The 24,773-nt window shown below is 36.7% G+C and overlaps 1 protein-coding gene across 2 annotated transcripts in view; it reads left to right on the forward strand.

Moving 5' to 3' along the window:
- MORC4 (MORC family CW-type zinc finger 4) overlaps positions 1 to 24,773 on the forward strand; it is a 99,396-nt gene that overhangs the window by 7,066 nt on the left and 67,557 nt on the right. For both annotated transcript variants that reach the window (XM_056125799.1, XM_056125801.1), the window contains exons 3-9: positions 1,886 to 2,018; positions 9,844 to 10,061; positions 11,725 to 11,872; positions 14,008 to 14,140; positions 14,461 to 14,589; positions 20,791 to 20,910; positions 22,412 to 22,512. In XM_056125799.1, the coding sequence (XP_055981774.1) occupies positions 1,886 to 2,018; positions 9,844 to 10,061; positions 11,725 to 11,872; positions 14,008 to 14,140; positions 14,461 to 14,589; positions 20,791 to 20,910; positions 22,412 to 22,512 (982 nt within the window). The remainder of the gene's footprint in view (positions 1 to 1,885; positions 2,019 to 9,843; positions 10,062 to 11,724; positions 11,873 to 14,007; positions 14,141 to 14,460; positions 14,590 to 20,790; positions 20,911 to 22,411; positions 22,513 to 24,773) is intronic.

The raw sequence follows: 24,773 nt of genomic DNA on the forward strand, positions 1-24,773 counted from the left end.
GTAGTAGCCATTCAAGTGGATGTGAAATGATATGCCATTGCTATTTTGATTTGCTTTTCCCCTAGTGATAGATGTAGAGCATCTTTTCTTGTGTTGAGTGAACATTTTAATAGTTCCTTTGTAAAAATATGTATTTAAGTCCTTTGTCTACTTTAACAAGGTTGTTTTTGTTGTTAATTGTAGTTCTATATATATCCTAGATATTAATTACTATCAGATGTATTATTTGAAAATATTTTCTCCTACCCCTATGGGTTTTTTTTAATTCTGTTTATAATGTCCTCTAATATGTTTATAGCAGTCATAAACATTTTAATAACTAACATTGTACTATAATGTACCAGGTTCCCATAATTGAAGATTACCCATCATTAGTGGAGAAACTCTGGTGAAGGATGTGGTATTCAAATGTTGTATACATGAAACCTTATCATGAACAGTACTGTAAATCATGGAGCCTAAAATTTTGAAATAAAGAAGAAAAAGGCAGTAGACTTTCAAAAATAAGTCCAGTTCTATCGTTCATCATATGTTTGTTGCCTTTGTCTTTATTTATACCTCCCTATCATCCTTTTCTTCCAGTAACCATTGATTGGGCTGAAGCGATAGCACAGCGGGTAGGGCGTTTGCCTTGAACCCGACCGACCTGAGTTTGATTCTTTCGCCTGTATTTCCTCCGCCCCTCTCAGAGACCCCTGCGAGCTACTGAGAGTATCTTGCCCGCACGGCAAAGCCTGGCAAGCTACCCGTGACATATTCGATATGCCAAACACAGTAGCAATTGTCACAATGGTACTGGGCCCGCTTGAGCAAATCGATGAACAATGGGAGGACAGTGACAGTGACAACCATTAATTTATTTTTAAATTTTTAGAATTTTATTTTATGTTTACTCTGCTTTCATATGAAAGAAATAATTTGGTGTTTGTTTGATTTACTTTACAACCATAATACTCTTTAGGGCCATCCCCTATATAGCAAATTACAGGATTTCATCTCTTTTTTTGATTTTTGGGTCACACCCAGCAATGTTCAGGGCTTACTCCTGGCTCTGCACTCAGAAATTACTCCTGGCAGTGCTTGGGGGACCATATGGGATGCTGAGAATTGAACCCGGGTCAGCCGTGTGAAAGGCAAACGCCCTATCCACTGTGCTATTGCTGCAGCCCCAATTTCATCATTTTTAACCTGAACAGTATTCCACTGTATATACAAATACCAAATCATTTTTGTCCAATCATCAGATGATGGGGCAATAAACATGGAGATATATAAGGCTCTTCAAATTAGCCTTTTTGGGAAAATACGCAGAAGTGGAGTATCTGCAGTATATGGAATTGCGTCTGTTTTAAATATGAAACTAATTCTCATTGCCTCTTAGGCTGGCAGAAAGGATAGTGATCTTCTGTGCTCTATAACAAAAGAGGTAATTCATAAAATTAGAAAATATAGTGTTCACAAATGAGCTTTAATATAAGTAATATGCAACTTGGTACTAAAATTTCAGCTTGCCTTTTTTCTTTCACTGAGTGTGTTCTAGGGCAGTTAAGTGGCTGGAAGACAAAAAGTTATAAGATGACAACAGAACAAAATGCTTTGTGTATAGGATGAATTATAGTTCCCAAAGACCCTGAATTTTGAAGGGAGAAAAACAGACTGCATATCAGTCATCAAAGGAAATAAAAAATTCAGCTTCGTAGCCATATTTGCAATCCTACTTGCTGTTGCTGTAACCTAGCGATTGTATTACTATTAATGTTTTCTGCTCACCTTCTGGGACATACCTAAAAAGGGAATAGAAGACAATTTTCATATCTATAAGACTCTAACTTGAAGAAACTATTAGAAAAAGAGACCTAATATCTAAGATTTCTACCTTTTTCAGATAATGCTGTAGATCCAGATGTATCTGCCAGGACAGTCTTCATAGATGTTGAGGAGGTTAAGAATAAATTCTGTTTGACCTTTACTGATGATGGATGTGGGATGACACCTTATAAGCTACATCGAATGCTCAGGTAAAGATGTCTTTATTCTATTTCCTTTGTTTTAAGTTAATGAATTTTAAGACTTAATAGTTCTCTTTAAAGTTTTGCATTCCTTTTTAATTTGTTCAACACATTTTTATTGAATGTCTATTATGTGCAACAGTACTGGTCCAGAAACACATTGTTTTTTGTGCTCATATAACTTTTGGCCTAGCTGTAAATTCATTAAAAATTGAGCCTTTAATCACAACTGATAAGTATATTTGGAAAGTAGAGAATGTAGTGGGATAAGCCAAGCAGGGGGAACACAGTCTGATGCAGGAGGCAAAAAGCCTTTCTAAATCAAGTGATATTTAGGCTGAGATCGAGTAGAATTTAACTCGTAAATAATTTATAAAGGTAATGATGGATGAGTGTTTCCTCAAGTCATTCCTTCTCTCTTTTTCGCAGATGAAGTTGAGTACTGTCCATGTGGCTTCCCTTGCTAATGTGCAAAGCATGAGTAATAATAGAGGGGTGCTATAGAGGAGGGAAAGGGTTCTAAACTAGTAAAATGAAAAGCATTTATTTTGTTGCACTTTCCTTTGAAGATATTATAATCCTAAAATCCTTTGGGTAAGGAAATTCCTTTGATCCTTCAAAGAAAAATTAATTTGAGCATAACCAATTTTAAATTTGGTTGTTCTTTTTTCCACTCAACAATCTGTGGACCGTGTGTCTCAGACCCTCATAATGAGAAGAATATTTGAGGAAAGCCTCTTAGAAGTAAGACAAGAATGTGGCCAATATGTTGGTGAAAATTTGGAACTGACTCTATCTTTTAACTTACGGCATCACTTTTATCTCCTAACATTAACATACTAAGAAAAATAGAACTTCATTATTTTTTCTTTTAATTTTTTTATTTTTTCAAATTAAAGAACTGTGATTTATGAAGTTATAGATTGTTGAATTTTAGGCATACAATATCTCAACACCAATCCCACCACCAATATCAACTTCCCTCCACCATATCCCCATATTCCCTTCCCACCCCAACCCCTGCCCCATCCCAGCCTGTCAACATGACAGTTACATTGCAAAGTTTCAGTGGTTTCAGCTTAGATATCATGTTTTCAGAGTTGTTGAGTCTGCTGCGTGTTGGATATATGGCTGTACCCTTCATTCATATCACCAGTATAACTGAAGCACTGAAGCCTATTCACCTATTACTTCCCCTTCTCTTCATCTGCACTTGATTTTCTTTTCTACTCTATACTTCTCTAAACACTGGGGTCAAGGGTTATGTAGGCATTACTCTTTTACTCTAATACATTTCCTCATCCAGTAGTCTGCATTACACAGATAAGTGAGATCATCTCGTGTTTGTCTTTCTTTTGGCTTACTTCACTCACCATATCTTTCAGTTCCAACCACATTCAGCAAGTTGCATGGTTTTATCATTCTTTGTAGCTATTGTGTATATATACCACATCTTCACAATCCACTCATCTGCCATTGGACATATAGGTGATTCCATATTTAGCTATTGCAATTAATGATGTTGCATATATGTCTTTTTGCGAGAGTGCTTTTAGTCCTGGAGTAGATGCCCAACAGTGTAATTGCTGGATCATAGGGTAGTTCAATTCTAAGTTTACTGAGAACTCTCCATACTGCTTTCTGTAGGATTTTACCAAACAATATTCTCACCAGTAGAGGATAAAAGTTCTTTTATACCACATTCCCACCAACAGAGATTGTTTCTACTATTTTTTTGTGTGTGTTTTGGGTCACACCCGGCGATGCTCAGGGGTTACTCCTGGCTCATGCACTCAGGAATTGCTCCTGGCGGTGCTTGGGGGACCATATGGGATGCTGGGAATCGAACCTGTGTCGGCCATGTTGGCTGCGTGCAAGGCAAACGCCCTACCCGCTGTGCTATCACTCCAGCCCCTGTTTCTACTATTTTTGATATGCGCCACTTTCGCTCATGTGAGGTATCACAATGGTATCACAGTGGTCTTCTTGATCTGGATTTCTCTGTTGTTAAGTGATGCTAAGCAAAAATATAGAACTTTGGATGTGATGGAGACAAAGTGTTTATATACTTTATTTAAGTTGACGTGGTAATATATTTTTATATAATTTAATATTTATTGGAGTTTCCATTAACATAACTTCTCTCCAATTTTTGGGCTCTTCAGTTGGTGCTCAGAAGGCCTTGGGGGACTTTTCCTGTGATTTTTAGCTGTTCATTATTGTTGCCCAAGGATGTGGTGCCGTTGGAACCCCCAGTGCTACCCCAGAGGAATTCTGGATTGTGTATAGTAAATATACTGTTTTTTGGAGGGTTGGACCCACAACTAATGCTGCTCAGGATTTTTTGCTCACTCTGCACTCAACTATCAGTCCTGACTGTGTTCAGGGGACGATCGGAGATACTAGTGTTTGAACTCAGCTTCATGCAAGGCAACTTTCCTGTCCGCTGTACTAACTCTCTAGCCCCTGGATTTTATTCTTGCTTGTATCTTAAAGTTGAACAGATAGAATTTCCCATTTATTGAAGAGTATCATTTGTTTGTGATATCTTTGGATTTTATTACTAAGTATATTAATTTTCCTAATTTTAGTTCAGGAACATTACTTTTTGTCTTTGGAAAAAGTTACAGAGGTCATAATTCAAAATTATGATGCCTATAGAAATTCTTTTTACTTAAAACTTTTGCTTCATTCTGTCCACATTTCCTAGCTCTTAATGCTACTCTTATTATTTTCAGGCTAATAAAAGTTATATAACTGTAGCAACACTTTCTGCCATAAATAGAGATTCCAATGAAAATCAAATTAAAAAGGGAAAGCCTATCATTAAAGTCCTTTAAGGTCCATGATTAACTTCTGGGGATAGTATCTGAACCAGATAATCTCTGTCTTTAGTTCCCTTTTTCAGCAAGGTGAAAAACCACTTTTAAAGGTCAAGCAAGGATTAAACAGCCACAGAGCCATAGATTGAAGATTTTTGCTACCCTCTTCTTGGAAATCCATTTCCTAGGAAGTCTGTTCTAAAAGGAACAGAGAGTAGCAACGTGCCTAGCAGTTGTCTTTCATTCTTTTATTACACGTGTTACATCACCAGTACATCAAGGCAACAGCAGTACCTGCCATTGTATGTCCCTGGATTTACTAAGGTTATGTTGGTCAGAGGCCAGTCTGAATTTCCTTCTTTGAGCCTGGAGAGAAAATACAGTAGGGCGCTTGCCTTCTGTATGGCTACCTGGGTCTGATTCCTGGAATCCCATATAGTTCCTCCCAAGCCCCGCTAGGAGTGATCCCTCAGCACAGAGCCAGGAAGCCTGTGCACTGAGCATTTCTGGGTGTGACCCCAAAACAAAAATGTAAATTCCCTTCTCTGGATCATCAGTTAACGACATTTTAAGGAATTCTGGAGCAGTCTGCTGCATTTCTAGGTTGTAACAAATAATAGGTGTCCAGGCTCTCTTTGTGTATAAACAGTGTTGTCTCTTGCATGAATTGATAGAACAAGTCTCCTTGCCTAAAGCAGAATATCACTGTAGAAAATTATTAAGCTATACCAAGCTATGTTAGATTCATTCCTATAATTCTGTTATTGTGAAGGTCTTTATATTGAGTATAGCTCATCTCATTTTATTGGACTTCATTGTGCTTCACAGGATCTGTATAACTTTGAAAATGAAAGTTTTTTTGGCAAGTTGAGTAAGTCAGGTAACACCATTTTCCAACAGCATATGCTCACTTCATATCTCTATCACATTTGAGTAATCACACGATATTTCAAGCTTTAATATTATTATTAGTATTATTATGGTGGTCTATGAACTTTGTTCTGTGATGTTACTGTTGTTTCTTTCTACCAGTAAAAATGGTTTGACTCACTGATGATGGTTAGGTTTTAGTAATGAAGTGTTTTTATTTATTTTAGTTTAGTTTAGTTTTTTTGGGGGGGTCACAATTGGCTGTGCTCAATTCTTACTCCTGGCTCTGTACTCAGGGATCATTCCAGGCAGGGCTTAGAACATCATATCTGCTGTGGGGCATTAAACTCAGGCCGGCTCTTTGCAAGGCAAATGCCCTTCTTTCTCTGCCCCCCCAAATGAAGTGTTTTTAAGTTAAGGTGCATTGATTTTTTAGGCATAGTGCTATTGTACACTTAAGTAGACTACAGTATAACTTTTATGTATAATGGGAAATAAATTCACATGACTTGCTTTATTATAACATTTGCTTAATTATGGTGGTTTGGAATTGAGCCTGTAGTGTCTCCAAGTGTACCTATGTATTTGAGAGGTATCTTGAATACATTTTGCAGTTTGCTGTTAGAATGCCTAAAATTGGAATATAAATGGGATAAAAACATAGCTGAGGGGTCAGAGTGATAGAACAGCAGGTAGGGTGTTTGCTTTGCATGCAGCTGACCTGGGTTCTATCCTTGGCATTCCGTATGATCTCTGGAGCACTTTCCGAAGTTATTCCTGAGGCAGAACCAGGAGTAACCCCTGAGCATCATTGGATGCCCCCCCCAAATAAAGGATACATGGGAGGAATTAAGAGACACATAGCAAAAAAACAGGAGTATACAGGACCAGTAGCAAAAAATATCCAATATTTTCAATTTGTCTGTTATTACTAACTTTGTGGGGGGTGTGTGAGGGGAAGAAACCCATGGCAATGTTCAAGACCATGATGGTGCCAGAGAACTAACATGGTGCTACTACATCCAGCCCATGCACTCCAGCCCTTGGACCATTTCCCTGGTCCTCGTCTCATAATTCCTCTCCATTTCTATTCTGTCCATATCCAACATGGGATTTTTTTCTCTTTGGGTGGTTCCAGGGGTTGAATCCAGGGCCTTACGTATGCAAGGCAAGTGCTCCCATCACGGAGCCACATCCCAGCCCCTCCCAATTCTGCTATGGTTCTGTCCCTGGACTACTGCTTATCTTCTCAGACTTATACAGTTATTTGGTCACCTCAGACTAAGTCTGCTTATCTTCTAAGCCTTATATCTTCTCAGTTATTTGGTCACCTTAGACTAAGTCCAACAACAAGAACTTAAATGTGTACTGAGGGACAGAGACAGCAGAGAAGGCAGGAATGACTAGGGAATTAAGATAGCCACATTGTTTTTATGTTTTGATTCCTTTCTGATGACCATCTAGTTGAAATTTCTGTGGCATTAGAGAATATTACAGTCCAGGAAACCATACAGTTTCATTTTGTGCAGAAGATAGAATTATTATTTATGAAAAACCTTGAGTTTCAGTTGTAATGTTAGATCTGAAGTAGAGGTAGAGAATAATACACAAGTCTTAGAATGACTTCTAGAGATGCTTAGAATCAAAGTCCCTTGCTACTTTATTATTTATAATACACTGTGTACTTGGTATGTAGTAAATCCCATAACCACCCTGTCTTTTCTAGCCAGTTCTTCCACAAAAGGAGTATGAATGCCCATGTCTTACCAACTTCTATAATTTTTATTTCATACTAAGCCCCATAGGCTACTCCTGACTTGGTGCTTGAAGGTCACTCCCACCAGTGCTTGTACTTGAACCCTAGGAACTTGTAAATCCTGGGCTCCTTTTGAGCCATCTTCCAAGCCCTTAGAAATCGCTTTCTGGAGCACCAAATAAAGGGTGTTGGGAGGATCCTTCCAGGATGGGAGAAGCATGCTAAAAGTAGACTATAGACCAAACATGATTGCCACTCAACGCCTCTTTTGCAAACCACAACACCCAAAAGGAGAGAGAGAACAAAAGGGAACGCCCTGCCACAGAGGTAGGGTGGGGTGGGGGGAATGGGAGGTGGGAGAGATACTGGGACCTCTGGTGGTGGAAAATGGGCACTGGTGGAGGGATGGGTATTGAAACCCAAGCACAAAAATTTGTAAGTCTACAACTGTACCTCATGGTATTTCACAATAAAAATTTAAAAATAAAAAAAATTTTAAAAAGCCATAAAAAATAAATCGCCTTCTTTTATGTGGAAGAATTATACACAAAGCTTCTTTAAGTGTTTACTGTAGAAGAAAAGATTGTTGTTGTTACATAACCTTGACATTGGAAATTAAAAGGTCTTAACAAACCACGATTTGCTCAAGCGGGCCCAGTAACGTCTCCATTGGAGACTTTGTTGTTACTGTGTCTGGCATATCGAATACTCTCGGTAGCTTGCCGGGCTCTCCGAGAGGGGTGGAGGAATCGAACTCGGGTCGCTGGAGCGATAGCACAGCGGGTAGGGCGTTTGCCTTACAAGCGGTCAACATGGCCGACCCGAGTTCGATTCCTCCACCCCTCTCGGAGAGCCCGGCAAGCTACCGAGAGTATTCGATATGCCAGACACAGTAACAACAAAGTCTCCAATGGAGACGTTACTGGGCCCGCTCGAGCAACAAACCACAGCTTTTTGGAAACAAGCAAGAACCTCATCTCTTAAGTAAGAGCCAAGGCCAAGCTGCTCACGTGTTGTAGATAGAGCATCTGGATTTTTTTGAAAAGTATAACTTCTATTTACATGCAAGAGATGCCTTTCTTAGACTGTAAAACACAAGGATAAGAATCATGACTCTTTTGAACAGTTGTGTTTCCAGGGCGTAACACACTATATGGCACATGGTAGATTCTTAATGCATATTTATTGAATAAATGATGTGTTGTAAGATGTTGAATAGTGCAGTATTTCTCAGTTGTGTACCACATGGCCCACTGTGGTCCCCCAGGATATTCCAAGGGGATCACACATGAATATCACATAAACATGGGGTCACAATACAAAACTAGTGGCTGAGTAGTAGGATAGAAGTTAAGGTACATTGATTTTTTAGGCATAGCCAGTTATTGCTGGCTCTGCTCTCAACTGTCAGTCTTGACTGTGTTCAGGGGACAATAAATTAGGAAGAAAACAAGGTTTAAAGGTTACCACGATTGGAAAAAAGTTATCTAGTCCGTCTAGAAGGAAACTTTAAAATTAGTTGGTGTTAAAGAAAGGTATAATGAGGACAATAATAATTTCTTAGATTTCAGATCTTTGATTATTTTTGTTCTGTTATTTTGGTCAGCTTCTGAATGGAGAATTTGACTCACAGAGTAAATTGGTTTTTTAGGGACTACAGAGCTCGTTGAGGTGACTCAGTGAAAGGCCCTTAATAGACTAAGAAGAGAGACATACTGCAGCTGTTTGCTGATATTCAGAGGAGAACTACCTATTTTTATCCCTTGGCCATATTCCAATAAACTGTCCCAGCAGATAGGGCAGAGGATAAGAATTAGAAGGGTTATCCTTTGGGTGGAGAGTTGAAATTGTCTCAATACATTAATCAAGATGTATAAATCAAATTTCTAAACACTGATTGTCATATTTCTAAAGGGCGATATAACCAGATTAGGGAATGTCTGTTTTTGAACCTCTGACCAGTTTCACTCTCCAGTGTTTTGGTTATCTCTATAGGATATATTGTGATATAAAGACTCTTTCTCCCTTTACCTTCATTCTACTTCTATCCTTCAGAGCAGTTTTTATCTTGAAAAGAATGCTAATTGCCCATGACCTTCTTCAGGTTGCTCTGTTAGTAACAAGAGGCTACTTTTACGAAATGTGACTCTAATTCAATGAAAGTATTTGTTTATACATAAATATCAGAGCAAAATAAGTCTTATTAACCCATAGTAATATTCTGTGCTTTTAGTAGATTTTCTCAGAAAGCCCAAGAGGAAGAGAGAAAGAAAAGGCTCCTTACAAAGTGTTCTTTTGTAATTATTTCAAAGTTAAACATTGTCCTTCACCTAGCCCTGGGCACAGTTTTACCTTTCTGTTTTCTTTTTTTCTTCTTTGTTTACAGCTTTGGATTTACAGAGAAAGCAATAAAGAAGAGCCAATGTCCAATCGGGGTCTTTGGTAATGGTTTCAAATCAGGCTCCATGCGACTTGGAAAGGATGCTCTTGTTTTCACCAAGAATGGGGGTACTCTCTCTGTTGGACTCCTCTCTCAGACCTACTTGGAATGTGTCCAGGCCCAGGCAGTTGTTGTACCAATTGTTCCATTCAGCCAACAAAACAATATCCTTTCTGGAAATGGATAATATTGGCTTAAAATGAGCCTAATATGGTGATTTGGGGTTTTTTTTGGGTGCCCACATCTGATGGTGCTCAGGAATTAGACAGGATCACTCTTGGTGGGAATCAAGGATGCTGTGGGATGCCAGGGATTGAACCCAGGTAGACTGCTTGCAAGGCAAGTGCTCTACTTGCTCTACTATCTCATGAGTTTGATAGAAACCTTTCCCTTCAGTAAGTTATGTTGAGTGATCAAGTTTTCATTTTTCATATAGGTGTCTTAAGTGAAATAGAATGCCCTTTGATGAAATATATACATTTTAGCAGGAGAAAATAGATGTTTAACAGTATTTACACCTCCTCTCTACATAGGAGACAACCCAGGAAATTTGAATAACTTCTTGAAGTGGCCCAACAAAAGATATTTGGGGTTAAGGGAATGCTACTTTGGAGAGTTTGAAAGAGGAAAGGCACAACAATCAAAACTATGGTTGCTAATGCTGAGTAAAATCTTTAATTCTCCATTAAGAGTTTCTGGAAGTTTGTTCTTTCTAGTAGGGAGGAGAATAGGCCTTACAAATGAAGATTTCCCTTATAAATGTAAATGTATCTTACTGAAGGGCAACTTAGAGATTTTACAGCTTTTCTTATGTTTACTGTTTATGAATTTTTTTAAATAAGTGAATAAGGACAGGGACTCAGAAATGCTTTTCTCATTTTGAAATTTCCACTGTGTCATGATTTCATCTAAATTATAAATTATATAATTTATCTCTTCTCTGCATCGTTATCAAGGAAAAGTGCCCAGAGCTTGCTTGCTATCACTCTTGCTTCTCTCTTTTGGTTTTGGACCACACCCAGTGATCTTAGGGGTTATTCCCGGCTCTACACTCAGGAGTCACTCCTTGTGGTGCTTGGGGAAACATATGGAATGCCAGAGATAGAACCCAGGTTGGCCATGTGCAAAGGCAAATGCCCTATGTGCTGTGCTTTCTATCAGAACCCAAGCTTTTTCTATTTTTTCTTTTGTATGTACCTGAATTTATTACATGCTCCTAGAAAAATATTGGTTATCAGCTTATCTGAGAGCAGATGAACTCCTTTACCTGTACCTGAGAAAGCTCTGTTAGACACCAAGTTGTTTTGACCCTAAGTATTATGGCAGTATATTTTGAACTCGTTTTTTTCCAGAGTCTAAGTAAGACTCAGCCTTTGATATATTTCACAAACACAGTTCTGTCTTTGTTTATATTGTATATTTGAAATTACATCCTGAAGGAGTAACTGACCTTGATACTTGTCTGTACAACATTTCTCTATTCCCCTGTTTGTTTTTTTATGTAGCGGTAACATCCCATTCTTGCTTTCTCTCTAGTATTTTGTTAAATCTCTCTCGGAGAGCTCAGCAAGCTACCGAGAGTATCCCCCCTGCACTCCTGCACGGCAGCCTAGCAAGCTCCCAGTGGTGTATTTGATATGCCAAAAACAGTAACAATAAGTATCACAATGGAGATGTTACTGGTGCCCACTCTAGCAAATTGATGAACAACTGGAGGATGTTCACAGTACTACAGTGCTATTTTGTTAAATGTAAAACCTAAAAGGCAGATTGTCTTAATAGTATCTCTTACAATGTTAATTTTTCTTTAACTACATTTGCTTTTACAAAAAATGATTGTTACTGAAGATTCCTTGCCAAGCCTAGAAGCCATCCTGAATTACTCCATTTTCAACAGTGAAAATGAACTACTGTCTCAGTTTGATGCCATCCCAGGCAAAAAAGGAACTCGTGTTCTCATTTGGAACATCCGCAGGTATAGTATTCCAAGGGCTAAGGATTCTAGTAAGATAAGGTATGAAGCACATTTAAATTAATCTGTCTAGATATGTGGAGTAGATGAACGATAAGAATTTGCTCATCAAGTCATACCTTTTGTTAACTTTCTTAGAATTACAGCTGTTTCAGATAGTGGTTCTTGTTGGTAACTTGGTGAGGTAGAAAATGCCTGTCCATCCAGGGACTGTTTACACCAAACAATTTAAATGGTTCAATATTAATCTTTATATCCTCAAAAATCTTTAAAAACAGCTATTTTTATATGTATGGGCATTGTTTTGAGATGAGTAATTGATAGTTACTGTTTCCTTTTGACAGAATATAAACTACAAGAAAGAGAAATCAAAGTAGCAAAGCTCAAAGTAGCTGGATTAGAAGTATAAAATATCTCTAAGGAATATGAATTTGAATTATAATGTGATTGGATTGAGACTGTGTTTTCAGAGCTAATAAAAAAATCTCAGAATAATCTATAATCATGTCCTGTCAAATGGATATTTAACAGTGTTTCCTAAAAATCTTTAATATGAAATAGAGGTATGTCTGGTATGTTTAATATAACAATGTCAGGTATATTCATTCTGTGTTCTCCATAGGTCAAGAAGTTTCCATTATTTAGTTGGGTAAGACATAGAAAACCCACAAGAGAGAGATACTTTGAATTTAAAAGTGGCATCATGTCTTAATTTAGGTCTTTATGTGTCCTTATGGAACATAAGTAAAATAATTTATTTTATAAAGAACTGTTTCCTAAATTCTCTTCAGTGATTTAAATACATTAAACTGGCTTATTTATCCCTTCATACATAGATTTTAAGTGTGAGTAAATAAAAGATACAAGGGTGATATAAGTTTGAAAAAAGGATTGTTTAAATAGTGTTTACCAGGTTGCTTTATTACAGGACTTCTCCGAAGCTTAAATATGCCAGTGTGCATTGAATACTTGAGAGCACTGTAGTAATGCAATATATACTAATTTCAAAAACTGCTTCTCCAGAGCTCTTTTATTTGTCTGGCTAATAGTGAGAGGCAAGGTTATTAGGGAACCCCTCCACATTAGTAAAGTAACAATACTAAACATTATCCTGGAAAATACAGAATATGCTATTATCGTGATACTGCCTTTATACATGCTACATACAAGAGTGACTTTGACCCACTCCTGAAGACGGAGCTATAGTTTTCTACATGGAAAGTCTGAGCTCACAGAACCTGGAATGTGAGGGAGGTAACTAACACTTGAGGTTGAGGTGGGTCTGAGAGCTAAGAATTATTTCTCAATTTTATTTTATCACCCTCCGCCCCTCTCAGAGAGCCCGGCAAGCTACCGAGAGTATTCGATATGCCAGACACAATAACAACAAAGTCTCCAATGGAGACGTTACTGGGCCCGCTCGAGCAAATCGACGATCAACGGGAGGGCCTCGAGCATTTTATCACCCACCTTTTTTATTTCTTATTTAATAGTATCTTGGGAGACTAGTAGTTTATAGAAAAACATTTGGGAAAAAATTTCTAATATATTTTCGTACCACCCATAATTTCTTATAATTTTTCCAGGGACAAAAATGGGTCTTGATTTTTTTCTCTGGTAGTTGTTAATATAGCATACAGTGTTGGAATGGACCAGAGCAAAGTGGCCCCAAAGGATTATGGGAGCAATAAAGGTCCTTATGAACATAATATAAATACTATTATAGCCAATTGTTACTTAAATAGATGTTCTAGAATACAAGCTAGAATATTCTTTCTATAATAACCTTATTTTCCTTCTGAGAAATAAGGTTAAATCTGGAGAACGCTTGGGCATCTTATTAATCCTACATTAGTGACTAATTTAGTAAAACTAGATGTTGACACTTTTCCTTAGTTTTGGGGGATGAAAATAACATTGAGTGGCCTACCCAACTATTCCCAGAGAGATGGGTTTATCTTAAAAATCTGTTTTAATGATAGCTTCATTACATTTGGTCATCAGATCAGAAACACTATTGCATTTTTTTCTGTGCTTAATATGACTACCTCTATAAAACAGTATATTTGCTTAGACTGGAAATACTTTAAATATATTATGTCATTCTTTACACGTTGGTACTTGTCTTTTTTACTCAGAAATAAAGATGGAAAGTCTGAACTGGACTTTGGTACGGATCAGTATGACATTTTGGTGTCAGACTTTGACACAGAAGAAAAAGAAGGCAGCAGTGTTACCTCTGCATTGCCAGAAACAGAGTATTCATTAAGGGTGAGTAAGAGTGTTTTTTCTCAGCTATGAGAGGTAAGATTTTCTATAAGATGAAAATATTATAGAACAAGTTCTTACTTTATTTACATAAAAATAACCTTTTAGCCCTGTGCTAGGATGTCATTTTATTGTCTCCACTGAAACAGTTGACCTAATGTAGTCAACAGCACTTTAGTGTGGTAGCTGACATAGTTTAAAAAGATGTAGAAACTGGAGCCAATTCTTTGCCCAGAATAGATTTCAGTTGCTTGCAGTGTTTTATGGTGATGTCAGTAGCACTGGCAATACAATATAATAACTTTCCCTTCACGGTTCCACAGGCATTTTGCAGTATTCTATATATGAAACCACGAATGAAAATTTTTCTGCGTCAAAAGAAGGTGACCACCCAGATGATTGCCAAGAGCCTGGCCAGTGTTGGATATGATGTATATAAACCTACTTTTACAGTATCCTTATAAGTATATGAGGTTCACCTCTTCATAGATTACCAGGTTGGCACAGAAAAACCAAAATATTTTTAAATTAAATGTACTTTACAGGGGTCAGAGCAGGTACAGCAGGCAGGATACTTGCCTTGTATGTGGCCAACTTGGGTTCAATCCCCAGCATCCTATATGGTGCCACTTGCCTGGCATGAAGATGAACCTGTTTCATCCCCTGCACCACATATGTTCGCCCAAGCACTTTCTGCAGCTTCCTGAGTACTGATTTGGGAGTAGCTCTTGAACACTCCTGGGTATGGATCAAGTTCCCCTGTTCCAAAAAAAATCACCTGAAAATTATGAGAGTAATGTAGTGCTTGACTTTTTGAGATTTTTCTTTAGCAGGTTCTCAAATTATTTTCATATAAGACATACTTCCATTTTAAAAACCTCAACTGAATGTAAAGAGTTGCCAAGTTTGAGAATCTCATCTCTGCTATAAGGAAAAATCCATATTGATGGGTTTTTGCTGATTTTTATTAATATGTTATTACATTGAAATAATCAAAATGTGGACAACTTGTTCATCTTATGGATTTAGTGTGCTGTTTATAGTAACAAATGTAGACTTAAAGCTGACATAATTTAGGACAGTGGGAATTAAGGTTAATTTTCTATGGTAGTATTAATCTTCAAGTTTTACATGGATTTCCTGATACTTGTTGCAGCAACTAATAAATAATTACTTATTTTAGCTTGTATCCCCCATTACACTGGAAACACATTTCAAACATGTGAGAAAATCTTGAACCATGGAAGTTAGGTTCACTTTGTTGAATTTTGGAGCAAAACAAGTCTTTAAAGGCTGAGAATTTATAAGCTGTTTTAAATAATTTCTCTTCTAATTTATTGTCTTCTAAACAAAATTCTTGGTCCAGGAGACATGTTTACGGTCTATTTGCCTTATCAGAGGCTTTAATATAACTTGTTATGTCTTTGTTTCTCTGCCCCAATATTAGAAATAGTCATTCTCATTAAAAAATTGTATAGTTGTTAATCATTGGTTGGATTTGGGGGCAAAACAAATCTTTAAAGGCTGAGAACTAAGAAGCCATTTTAAAGAATTTTTCTTGTAATTTAATTTATTCTAAACATAGTAGTTGGTCCAGGAAACATGTTGACAGTCTTTTTGCTTCATCAATAACTTTAACTTATCTTTCTCTGGCCCAGTGTTAGAAGTTATGTTCCCCTTTGAAAAAATCTCTGTAGTTATTTCTCCTTATCAGATTGTTTTTCTCTTTGGGGGGAGGGGGCACTCCTGGCAGTGCTCAAGGCTTACTCCTGGCTCTGCACTCAAGAATCACTCCTGGTAGGCTCAGGGGACCATATGGTATGTTGGGGATTAAAAAGGGTCAGCCGTGCGCAAGTCAAGTTCCCTACCCACTGTGCTATCACTCCAGCCACTCTCCCCTTTATTTAATTCACATCTTGTTTGCCAGAAAAAATTAAAAGGTCTTACATATATTTATCACAACCAGAAATAGCGTTATTAGTGTTTATAGGTGAGTTTGTTCCAAAATCACTATAAACTAGGATCTTGTTGCTATATAGTTTTTTTAACTTAAAAATTTAGTTTGGAGGAATAAATTTTAGTTTAGAGTAAAAGCAGTCATTATCATTTCTCCTTACAGCAATTGTAGATTATGTATTATTTTAAGTGATTTATTTTGATTATTATGTCATAACTAATAAAGAACAAAATCAGTTTTCATGTTTGTTCTTTCCGTTTTGAAAAAACAAATAATGAGCATTAAGTTATAATCATGAAAATATATAGTACAGTAGTAATAAAATGGTGTATTTCCTGTAGAGATAACTTACCAAAATATTACAGGAAAATGAATTAATTAAACAATATACTTTTCTTCTGATAACTGAATACTTTACCATGAAATGCCCCAAATCAGTCCAGTATTTAGAATTTTTTTAAGTAAAGTAGTATTTTCTGGGGTGCTGGTGGTGTGTGCCGTATCTGGAGGTGCTGAGCTTACTTCAGGAATTATGCTCACAGGAACCATATGTAGTGCTGGAGATCGAATCAATAAATCAGTGACTACATGTAAGGTAAGCATCTTCCTCTTATACTATTTCTTTGGCCCCAAGTAAAATAGTTTTTATTTAGAGTATATGAGAGAGAGAGACACACACACATACATGAGAGAGAGAACATGGGTTTCTCCAGAGGGAACAGAGCTGAGAGTACTTATCCCAAATTGAAATGTGGGTGACTTCCAAGTTGGAGAATACTCCATAAAGTGAAAGAAAGAAATTACATATCTTAATGTTGAGCACAGACAATTCCAGCTCCTACGATAGCGAATATGCTTGGCCATAATATTTTTTTTATTTTATTGAATCACCATGAGATAGTTATAAGCTTTCATGTTTGGGTTACAGTCACACAATGATTAAACACCCATTCCTCAACCAGTGCACATTCTCAACCACCAGTATCCAGGGTATACACCCCCCCCCGTTTCCCACACTCCTCCTGCCTCCATGGCAGACATGATTCCCCATAATCTCTCTCTACTTTTGAGCATGGTGGTTTTCAGTACAGGCCCTGAGAGGTTATCATGTTTGGTCCTTTATCTTCTTTCTGCACACATTCCCCCATCCTGACCGATTCATCCAGCCATCTTTTTCTTAGTTATCCCTTCTCTATTCCAGCTGCCTTTTCTCCTTTGCTCACGAGATAGGCTTCTACCTGTGGAGCAATTGATCTGTCCCGTGTATCTACTATCCTTAGATGTCAGCCTCATGTAATGTTGTTTTATACTCCACAAATGAGGCCACAGTATTTAATGCCCAAAGTTGTGACTGTTTGAAAATTCTAAAAAAAAAAAAAAAAAAAAAAAAAAAAAAAAAACCCTTTGATTGAAACTGTAGTCAAGCCATCTTTATCCTGGACCTTTATAAACCTCTTAAGATGTCAAGTGACCTACATTAATCAATTTGTGTTTTATATTGGATATATGATTGACTTTAATTTGAAACCATAAATGTGAAAGGTTCCATTAAAATAGATTCATACTACTAGCACTGCAGTAAAACACTATTCTTCTAAAGATACAGAGTTGAAGTTCAAGTTAACAAATGGAAGTGCTGGGTTCAAGTAGCTGACAATGTGCAAAATTAGATTTGTAATTGACTTTCTAAAGCAATACCAACAATGACTAGAAATAGATTATAGTTATTTTACATCATCAATCAATAATTTTAAGTGAAGGACTTTTCTACAGTTCTCTGTTAATAAACTTGCCGCTTTCAATGTACATTTGGAGCTACCACGAGGAGAATAAATTTGATGTAGCGTTTTTTGCTGTCCTGTATCCTTGAATTTCTTTCAGTGTTTTTTTTTTAATTTTTAATCTGTTATGGCTTCTCATATGGTGAAGAGGTGACGCAGGGGCCATTCTCAGCAATACTCAGCTGCCACCCTGCTGGTGGTTCAGTGCTAGGACCCAAGGATACAGTGTTTCTTGGGCCCTGTGGTGCTTGAGAGGGCCAGAATCACCCTCACAGTACGAGGGCCTCCTGAATAGCATAGGAAACTATATGCCTTCAATTCAGGTAGGCCTCATGCCAGGCTTGTACTCTAGCCCCTGTAATATCTAACAGTCCTTGTATTTCAATGTCTTTTTCTTGTTCATTTTTTTTGCTCTTTGGGTCACACCTGGCAATGCACATGGGTTACTCCTGACTGCACTCAGGAATTACTCCTGGAGGTGCTCAGGGGACCATATGGGATGACGGGAATCGAACCCAGTTTGGCTGAGTTCCCTACCTGCTGAGCTATCTCCAGCGCCTTTGTTCATTTTTAAGGCACTGTGATTTATAATCTTGTTAATAATAGAGTTTCAGTCTTACAGTGTTCCAATTCAAAACCCACCATCTTGGTGTTCTGTTTTAAAGAAATCCACTCTAAAATATGTTTCTTCTGGTTATTGTTTTTAAGCACAAGGGTTGGTGCAGTGGTACATCAAGCAGGGTCTTACTTTACACAAGTCAATTCTGGTTCGATCCCGGGTACCTCATATGTTCCCCCAAGCCTTGCCAGGAGTGATCCCTAAGCACAAAGCCTGGAGTAAGGCCTGAGCATTGCTGGGTGTGGCCCCCAAACTAAATCAAAAACAAAACAAAAATATACTAGTTTCTTTCTTTTGTGGGTTCCTGTCAGAGCAAATCCTATACATACATTCCATATGTACCTCAACTTTTCTCAAACCCTTTCCATTGAACCAGCTACCTTCCTCTATTAGAATTCGGGCTAAATGAATTCACTTAATAGGCATGAGTAAAATTAACCACTAATAGAATTTCCCTTGAGGTCACTGAGGGACAAATTTACTGATGCTGATTTATTTATAGCTCAATTATCAAAGACCTTTTTGTCCTTTCTTTTACTAGTTTGAGGAACTACCCAGTATACTCCTGCCCAACAATTTGAAATTTTTAAAGCAAGCAACAGAAAGTATTTAGCATTCTGTATCCTAAAATGTTCATTTTACTTATATAGATATACCAGACATCTATCCCCAATAACATGTACAAGGCCCTTGCTCCACTTACTTTCCTTCTTCCTCTTTTACTTTCCCTCAGTTCCTTTCCTTCCCTGTCCTCCTTCCTGTACTCTAGGGTCAAGAGGACATAGGCATCCCCCGACTTTAGTACTTTCAGCCCCTTGTCATGATAGTCTACATATCACAGATAAGTGAGATTATCCCTGTGATTGTCCTCCTTCTTCTGACTTAATTCAATTAACATTATACTCCTCAGTTACATCCAATTTGCAGTGACTTGCATGGTCTTACTGTTCTTTGCAACTGCTTAGTATTCCATTGTGTATATATACAACACCCTCATAATGCACTTGTCTGTTTTAAACACCTAGGTTTTGGGTTTTTTTTGGCTTTTTTGAGGGGTCACACCTGGCGATGCTCAGGGTTACTCCTTGCTCTGCACTCAGGAATTAATCCTGGCGGTGTTTGGGGATGCCAGGGATCGAACCCAAATGCACTACCCACTGTACTAGCATTCTGGCCCACACCTATATTTTTAAATATAGTAATTAGTTATTTTATCTACCCAAGATTTTGAACTTCTTCCCATAAAATGTGTTATACAAGGAATATCCATTATTTCTTACCTCTAAAAAAGCTTTTGTTGTTAAGTACTTTTGCTTTCATTGTATTTCAAGTGGATAATGGAGTGAATAATGGGTCTTACCATATTGCTTATAACTAGGCAGATTTGTTTTGTATCATTTTCAACTTATGGGAGTTGTAGCAGAGAGACTTGGCAGCAGATTGAGCAACTAGCCAAGTTTAAGAAGAGTCTTGCTATTATCAGTGAATTATTATTTTGATATAGTGTCTCACATTACAGTTTTTCTATACACAAATTTGTAGTTACGTGTTTTAGAAACTGTTCATATATTTTATTTTTGCTTTTTATTTGGGGTGTGGGCCACACCCAGTGATGATCAGGGCTTACTTTTGGCTCTGTGCTCGGGGATTAGCCCTGGTGTGGCTCAGGGGATCATATATGGTTGCAAAACAGGTTCCCTAACTGTTGTACTGTTAATTTTGTTCTGTTCATATATTTCAAATATTTCTGAATATGTTTAGTTTCCATTTATGGACCATACCAGTGGTATATTGAGCTACTCTTGGCTAGGTGCTCAAGGGTCAGCCATGGCAATGCTCAGGGGACTGATTGTAAAGTGCAGGGAATTAAACCCCAGGGTCCTACATGAAAAACATAAATATTACATTGCTCTCCCCACTAATTTTAAAGACATAATTTTAAGAGCTAAATAGTAGACCTTGTGAATATACCAATTTTATTCAGTCATTTCCTTATTGTTATTTACATTAGTCATATTATCTTTGCAATATTTTTCTTGCAATATTTTTTTGCAATTGGTATGTTTCTGTATCATAAAATTTTATGGGTTTCCCTTTTTCTGTAGGATAAGTTATTAGAAGGATAATTACTTTGTTCTAAGTTAAAAATACTTTTAAAACTATTGCTACAAACTTTTAAAATATCCTCCAGAAAAGTTTCATCAATTTATTTTCAGAGGCATTTGACGATTTTCGCTGTGATAGAACACCACATATGTGTTAAAGCTTATGGTTTGCTCCTTAATAATTTTCTCAGAATAAGCAGGTGAAAATAACTTTTGGATTTTCTTGCAAAAGTAATAACCAGTTTGGAGTAATGATGTACCATAATAATCGACTCATAAAGTCCTTTGAGAAGGTGGGCTGCCAAGTGAAGGTGAGTGGTCAGTGTTTTGTTGTCATGGGATGCTAAAATAGAATGGAAAGGAATTAAAATCTTCATGGGGTATAGATTTCATTCATGACTTTTACCCCTTATTTTATGATGGTTGTTAAATCTGATCCTTAATTCTGTCTTGTAACAGTGAGCTTTCTTGTATTGAAAGTCTTTCTGCTTCTCACTCTTCAGTTAATCAATCCAGCAATTTTACTGAATGCACTTTCTAGGTATCTGTTAAAAAGAAAAGTAGAACATCAACAATTATGCCATGTCTATAAGTTTTTAGTGCTTAAGAGTAACTTTATATTGGGGGTGGGGTAGGGAGACTTGAAATATAGTGGATGTATAAAATTCGACGGCTGATGACCAGGATTTGGGTCCTGTGTTTTTAATTTACAAGCTGTGTAATGTTGGGTAAATTAATTTCTCTGAGGTTCAGTTTCCTTACCCATAAAATGGAAACAGCTATTTATTTGCTCTTCCTACTTCACAGCTTACATGACTGAGATAATTAAATGAGATAAATTAAGTAAAGGTAGTTTAATCTCATATCAACAATTTAAAGTAGTAATATTCATATGTATCTCATTCATTGTTGTTTTACAGATAACATTGTAAAAACACACAGAATAATAAATGGCTTTACATTACACAGTAGAGCAGGGGCTGGAGAGATAGTCCAGGGGTTAAAGTGTAAGTGAACCTAGTTCCATACCTGGCAGTGCTGTCCCCAGAGCACCTCTAGGATGATCCCTGAGCACAGAGTCGGGGGAAAGCCCTGAGCACCACCTGGTGTGGCCCCAAATGCAAAGGAAACACTTGAACAAACTAATATGAAACCAAGCTTAGCTAGTTTCTAGCCTATATTGTATAGTCTTGTTATATGTTATATATGATCTTTTGCAATTCATGTTTATGTACCAGTCTAATTACAGATTGCCTCACTTTCACTAAAGAATAAAAAATTTAAAAGATTTTTAAAAAATTTCCAGGTCTCTTGAAACAACTTGTAATCATTATAAGACTAATTCTCTGTAGTAGTTGTTTTGTGAAATACACATACAAAAATATTTTATAATGTTTGATGATTGCATATCATCTTACCTTTTACAGATGAAGTTTGGTTTTAGTTACCTAGGAAAGTAGTATTTAGCCTTGATTTATAATATTGTCATTTAATTATTCAAATTAAGTCTTACAGGAATCCTATAATATAAAACTGATAAAAGTGAAGGTAATATAGGTTTTAATCCCTAGGAAATGCAGAGATATATGGATCATCGAGTGCAAAATCTCTGCTGTAGAATTTGCTAGAGGTTCTAGTTCAATATAACATTTGCGATGTATTGAAGTACATTCTGAGTGTTTCATTACAAATATTGACCGCTTCTTACCCATGAATGTTATGTGATATTTCTATTATTGCTTGAAACAAAAGGAATTGCCTCCAGGCATTCAACAGTAATGTGAGTATTAAGATTAATATTTTTCTTTTAAGCCAACTCATGGAGAAGGTATGGGAGTAATTGGAGTTATTGAATGCAACTTTTTAAAACCTGCATACAACAAACAGGACTTTGAATATACCAGGGAATACCGGTGAGTTATTCTGAACCTGAACTATATCTGGTAGTTGAAGATGATTCTCTTCTCTGAAGTTTCCTTAAATAATTTCTAAAAACCAGTCAAAGCATATATTTTCCAAAATTAGATACTTTTAAAATTTAAGTTTTTATTAAAGTAACATTATTTTAAAAACATTATATAGCACTGGTGGAGGGAGGGGTACTCGATCATTGTATAACTAAACCCAAGCACAAAAAAATTGTAAGTCTACAACTGTACCTCATGGTGTTTCACTAATAAAAACTTAAAAAAACATTATATAGGTTTCAGTTAGAGAGAATTATAATTTAAATATATTTATACTACATTATGCTAGCCAACAGAAAGTCTAGTTTCCATCTAAAACTGTAATTTTTTTTCCTTTTTACCCACCTTATCCAGCCACCTCCTTCTATTTCCCTTCTGGTTACTATCATTTTGTTATTTTGGGGGAGTCTTCAGAAATAACTAATTCTCTTATTTTTTTATTTTCCTTAATATTAATGAGGTAACACAGTTTATAGTAGTCTTAATATTTATGTTATAGGCCAGGGATGAAGAATATCCATCCCACAGACCATATAAGGCCTTCAGAATCTGTTGGTCTGGCACTGGTATATTACCAGAGAGACATGTATTCTTGTCAGCTGTTTGCAACCCTGTCAGCTGTTTGAAGCCATCTGCCTGTATTATATGGCCTGCAAATGGTGTTCTGAAATATCCAAATGGCCCTTGGCCGAAAAAAAGATTCCCCACCCATGCTGTAAGCATACAATGCTGCTACACCACACCTACCACCATAGTGCCAATATAACTCCACCACCATCACTATATCCCTTCTCATCTGCCCTTCTTCCCCAACTCTTTTAGTCCTCCTTCCCCCTCTTGATAACCTCCATTTTCTTATTAGAATCTGAAAGTTTGTTTCCATTGGCCGTTTGTCTATAAATGAGATCATCTGAAACTTGTCATTTCCCCTGAGATTTATTCCACTTAACATGAGACTATCAGTTGTATTAATCATATAGCAAAAAGTTAGATTTTACCTTTCCTTGGAGTAGAACTGTATTCCAAAGTTTATATAATCCACATATTCTTTATTTACTCATTTGTGGGACACTTGGGTTGTTTCCAGATTTGGCTATTGCAAATATTGCAAAGAGTGTAGATATGCATACATCTTTTTGAGTTAGTGTTTTTATGTTCTTAGGATAAATTCAAAGGAGTGAAGTTTTATGTAATACGGTAGTTCTATTTTTAAATTTTTGAGAAAGGTTCAGACATTTTCCATAGATACTGAATTAGTTTACAGTCCCACCAAGAGTGGATGAAGGTCCTTTTTCACTATATTTCCACAAGTCCTGATTGTTCAATATGCTTCCTTGAATATCCTGTTCTCATTCTTGTGAATTTTTTTATTTGCATCTCCCTGATTTTTATATACTTTTCATTTTAACCTCCCTGATAATCAGTGACATTAGCTAGGCACTTTTTTGTTGTGTATGTTGGCCATCTGTATGTCTTCCTTGAAGAAATATGTTATACACATATCCTACTTTTTTAATGGGTGGGTTGTCATTGTTGAGTTTGTTGACTGCTTTATATATCTTGGATATAATTTTTTGTAAGATGCATGATGTATGAATATGTTTTTCAACACAGTGGGGTGCTTTTTCACTGCAATGAAATATTTTAGTTCACAGTGAAGATTTTTTTTGATGTAATTCCGTTTGTTTTGCTTTCTCCTTTTCCTGACACTGAGGTCAAATAATTGAAGAGACCTTTGGAGAGTTCTATGTTTTCCTTGTTTCATTTTATGGATTCAAGATCTTTAATTCACTTTGAGTTAATTTGTGTATGCAGTGAGGAAGTGATCTAATTTGAATACTTTGAATATGGCAACCATAATTCCCATCAGCATTTGTTCAAGAGCCTTCTTTCCTCTAAGCTGTGTTGTTCGCTCCTTTGTCATACATGAACTGTCTCTATATCTAAGGGCTTGCTTCTGGGATCTCAGTTCTATATTTCTGTGAGTCTTTTATTATAGTACCATACTTTTTTCATTACTACAACTTCACAGTATAGTTTAAAGTCAGGGAATTTAAAGCTTCTCATATTTTTTTCTCAAGATTGCCTTAGCTATCTATAAAGTTTTATGGTTTCATAAATTTAAATAGCATTTTATGTATGTCCTTTAAAATGTCATCGGCATTTTGATAGGAGTTGCATTGAATATGTGTAATGCTTTTTTAGCT

This window comes from Sorex fumeus, unplaced genomic scaffold (assembly GCF_029834395.1).
Source record: "Sorex fumeus unplaced genomic scaffold, SorFum_2.1 ptg000058l, whole genome shotgun sequence".
Lineage (NCBI taxonomy): Eukaryota > Metazoa > Chordata > Mammalia > Eulipotyphla > Soricidae > Sorex > Sorex fumeus.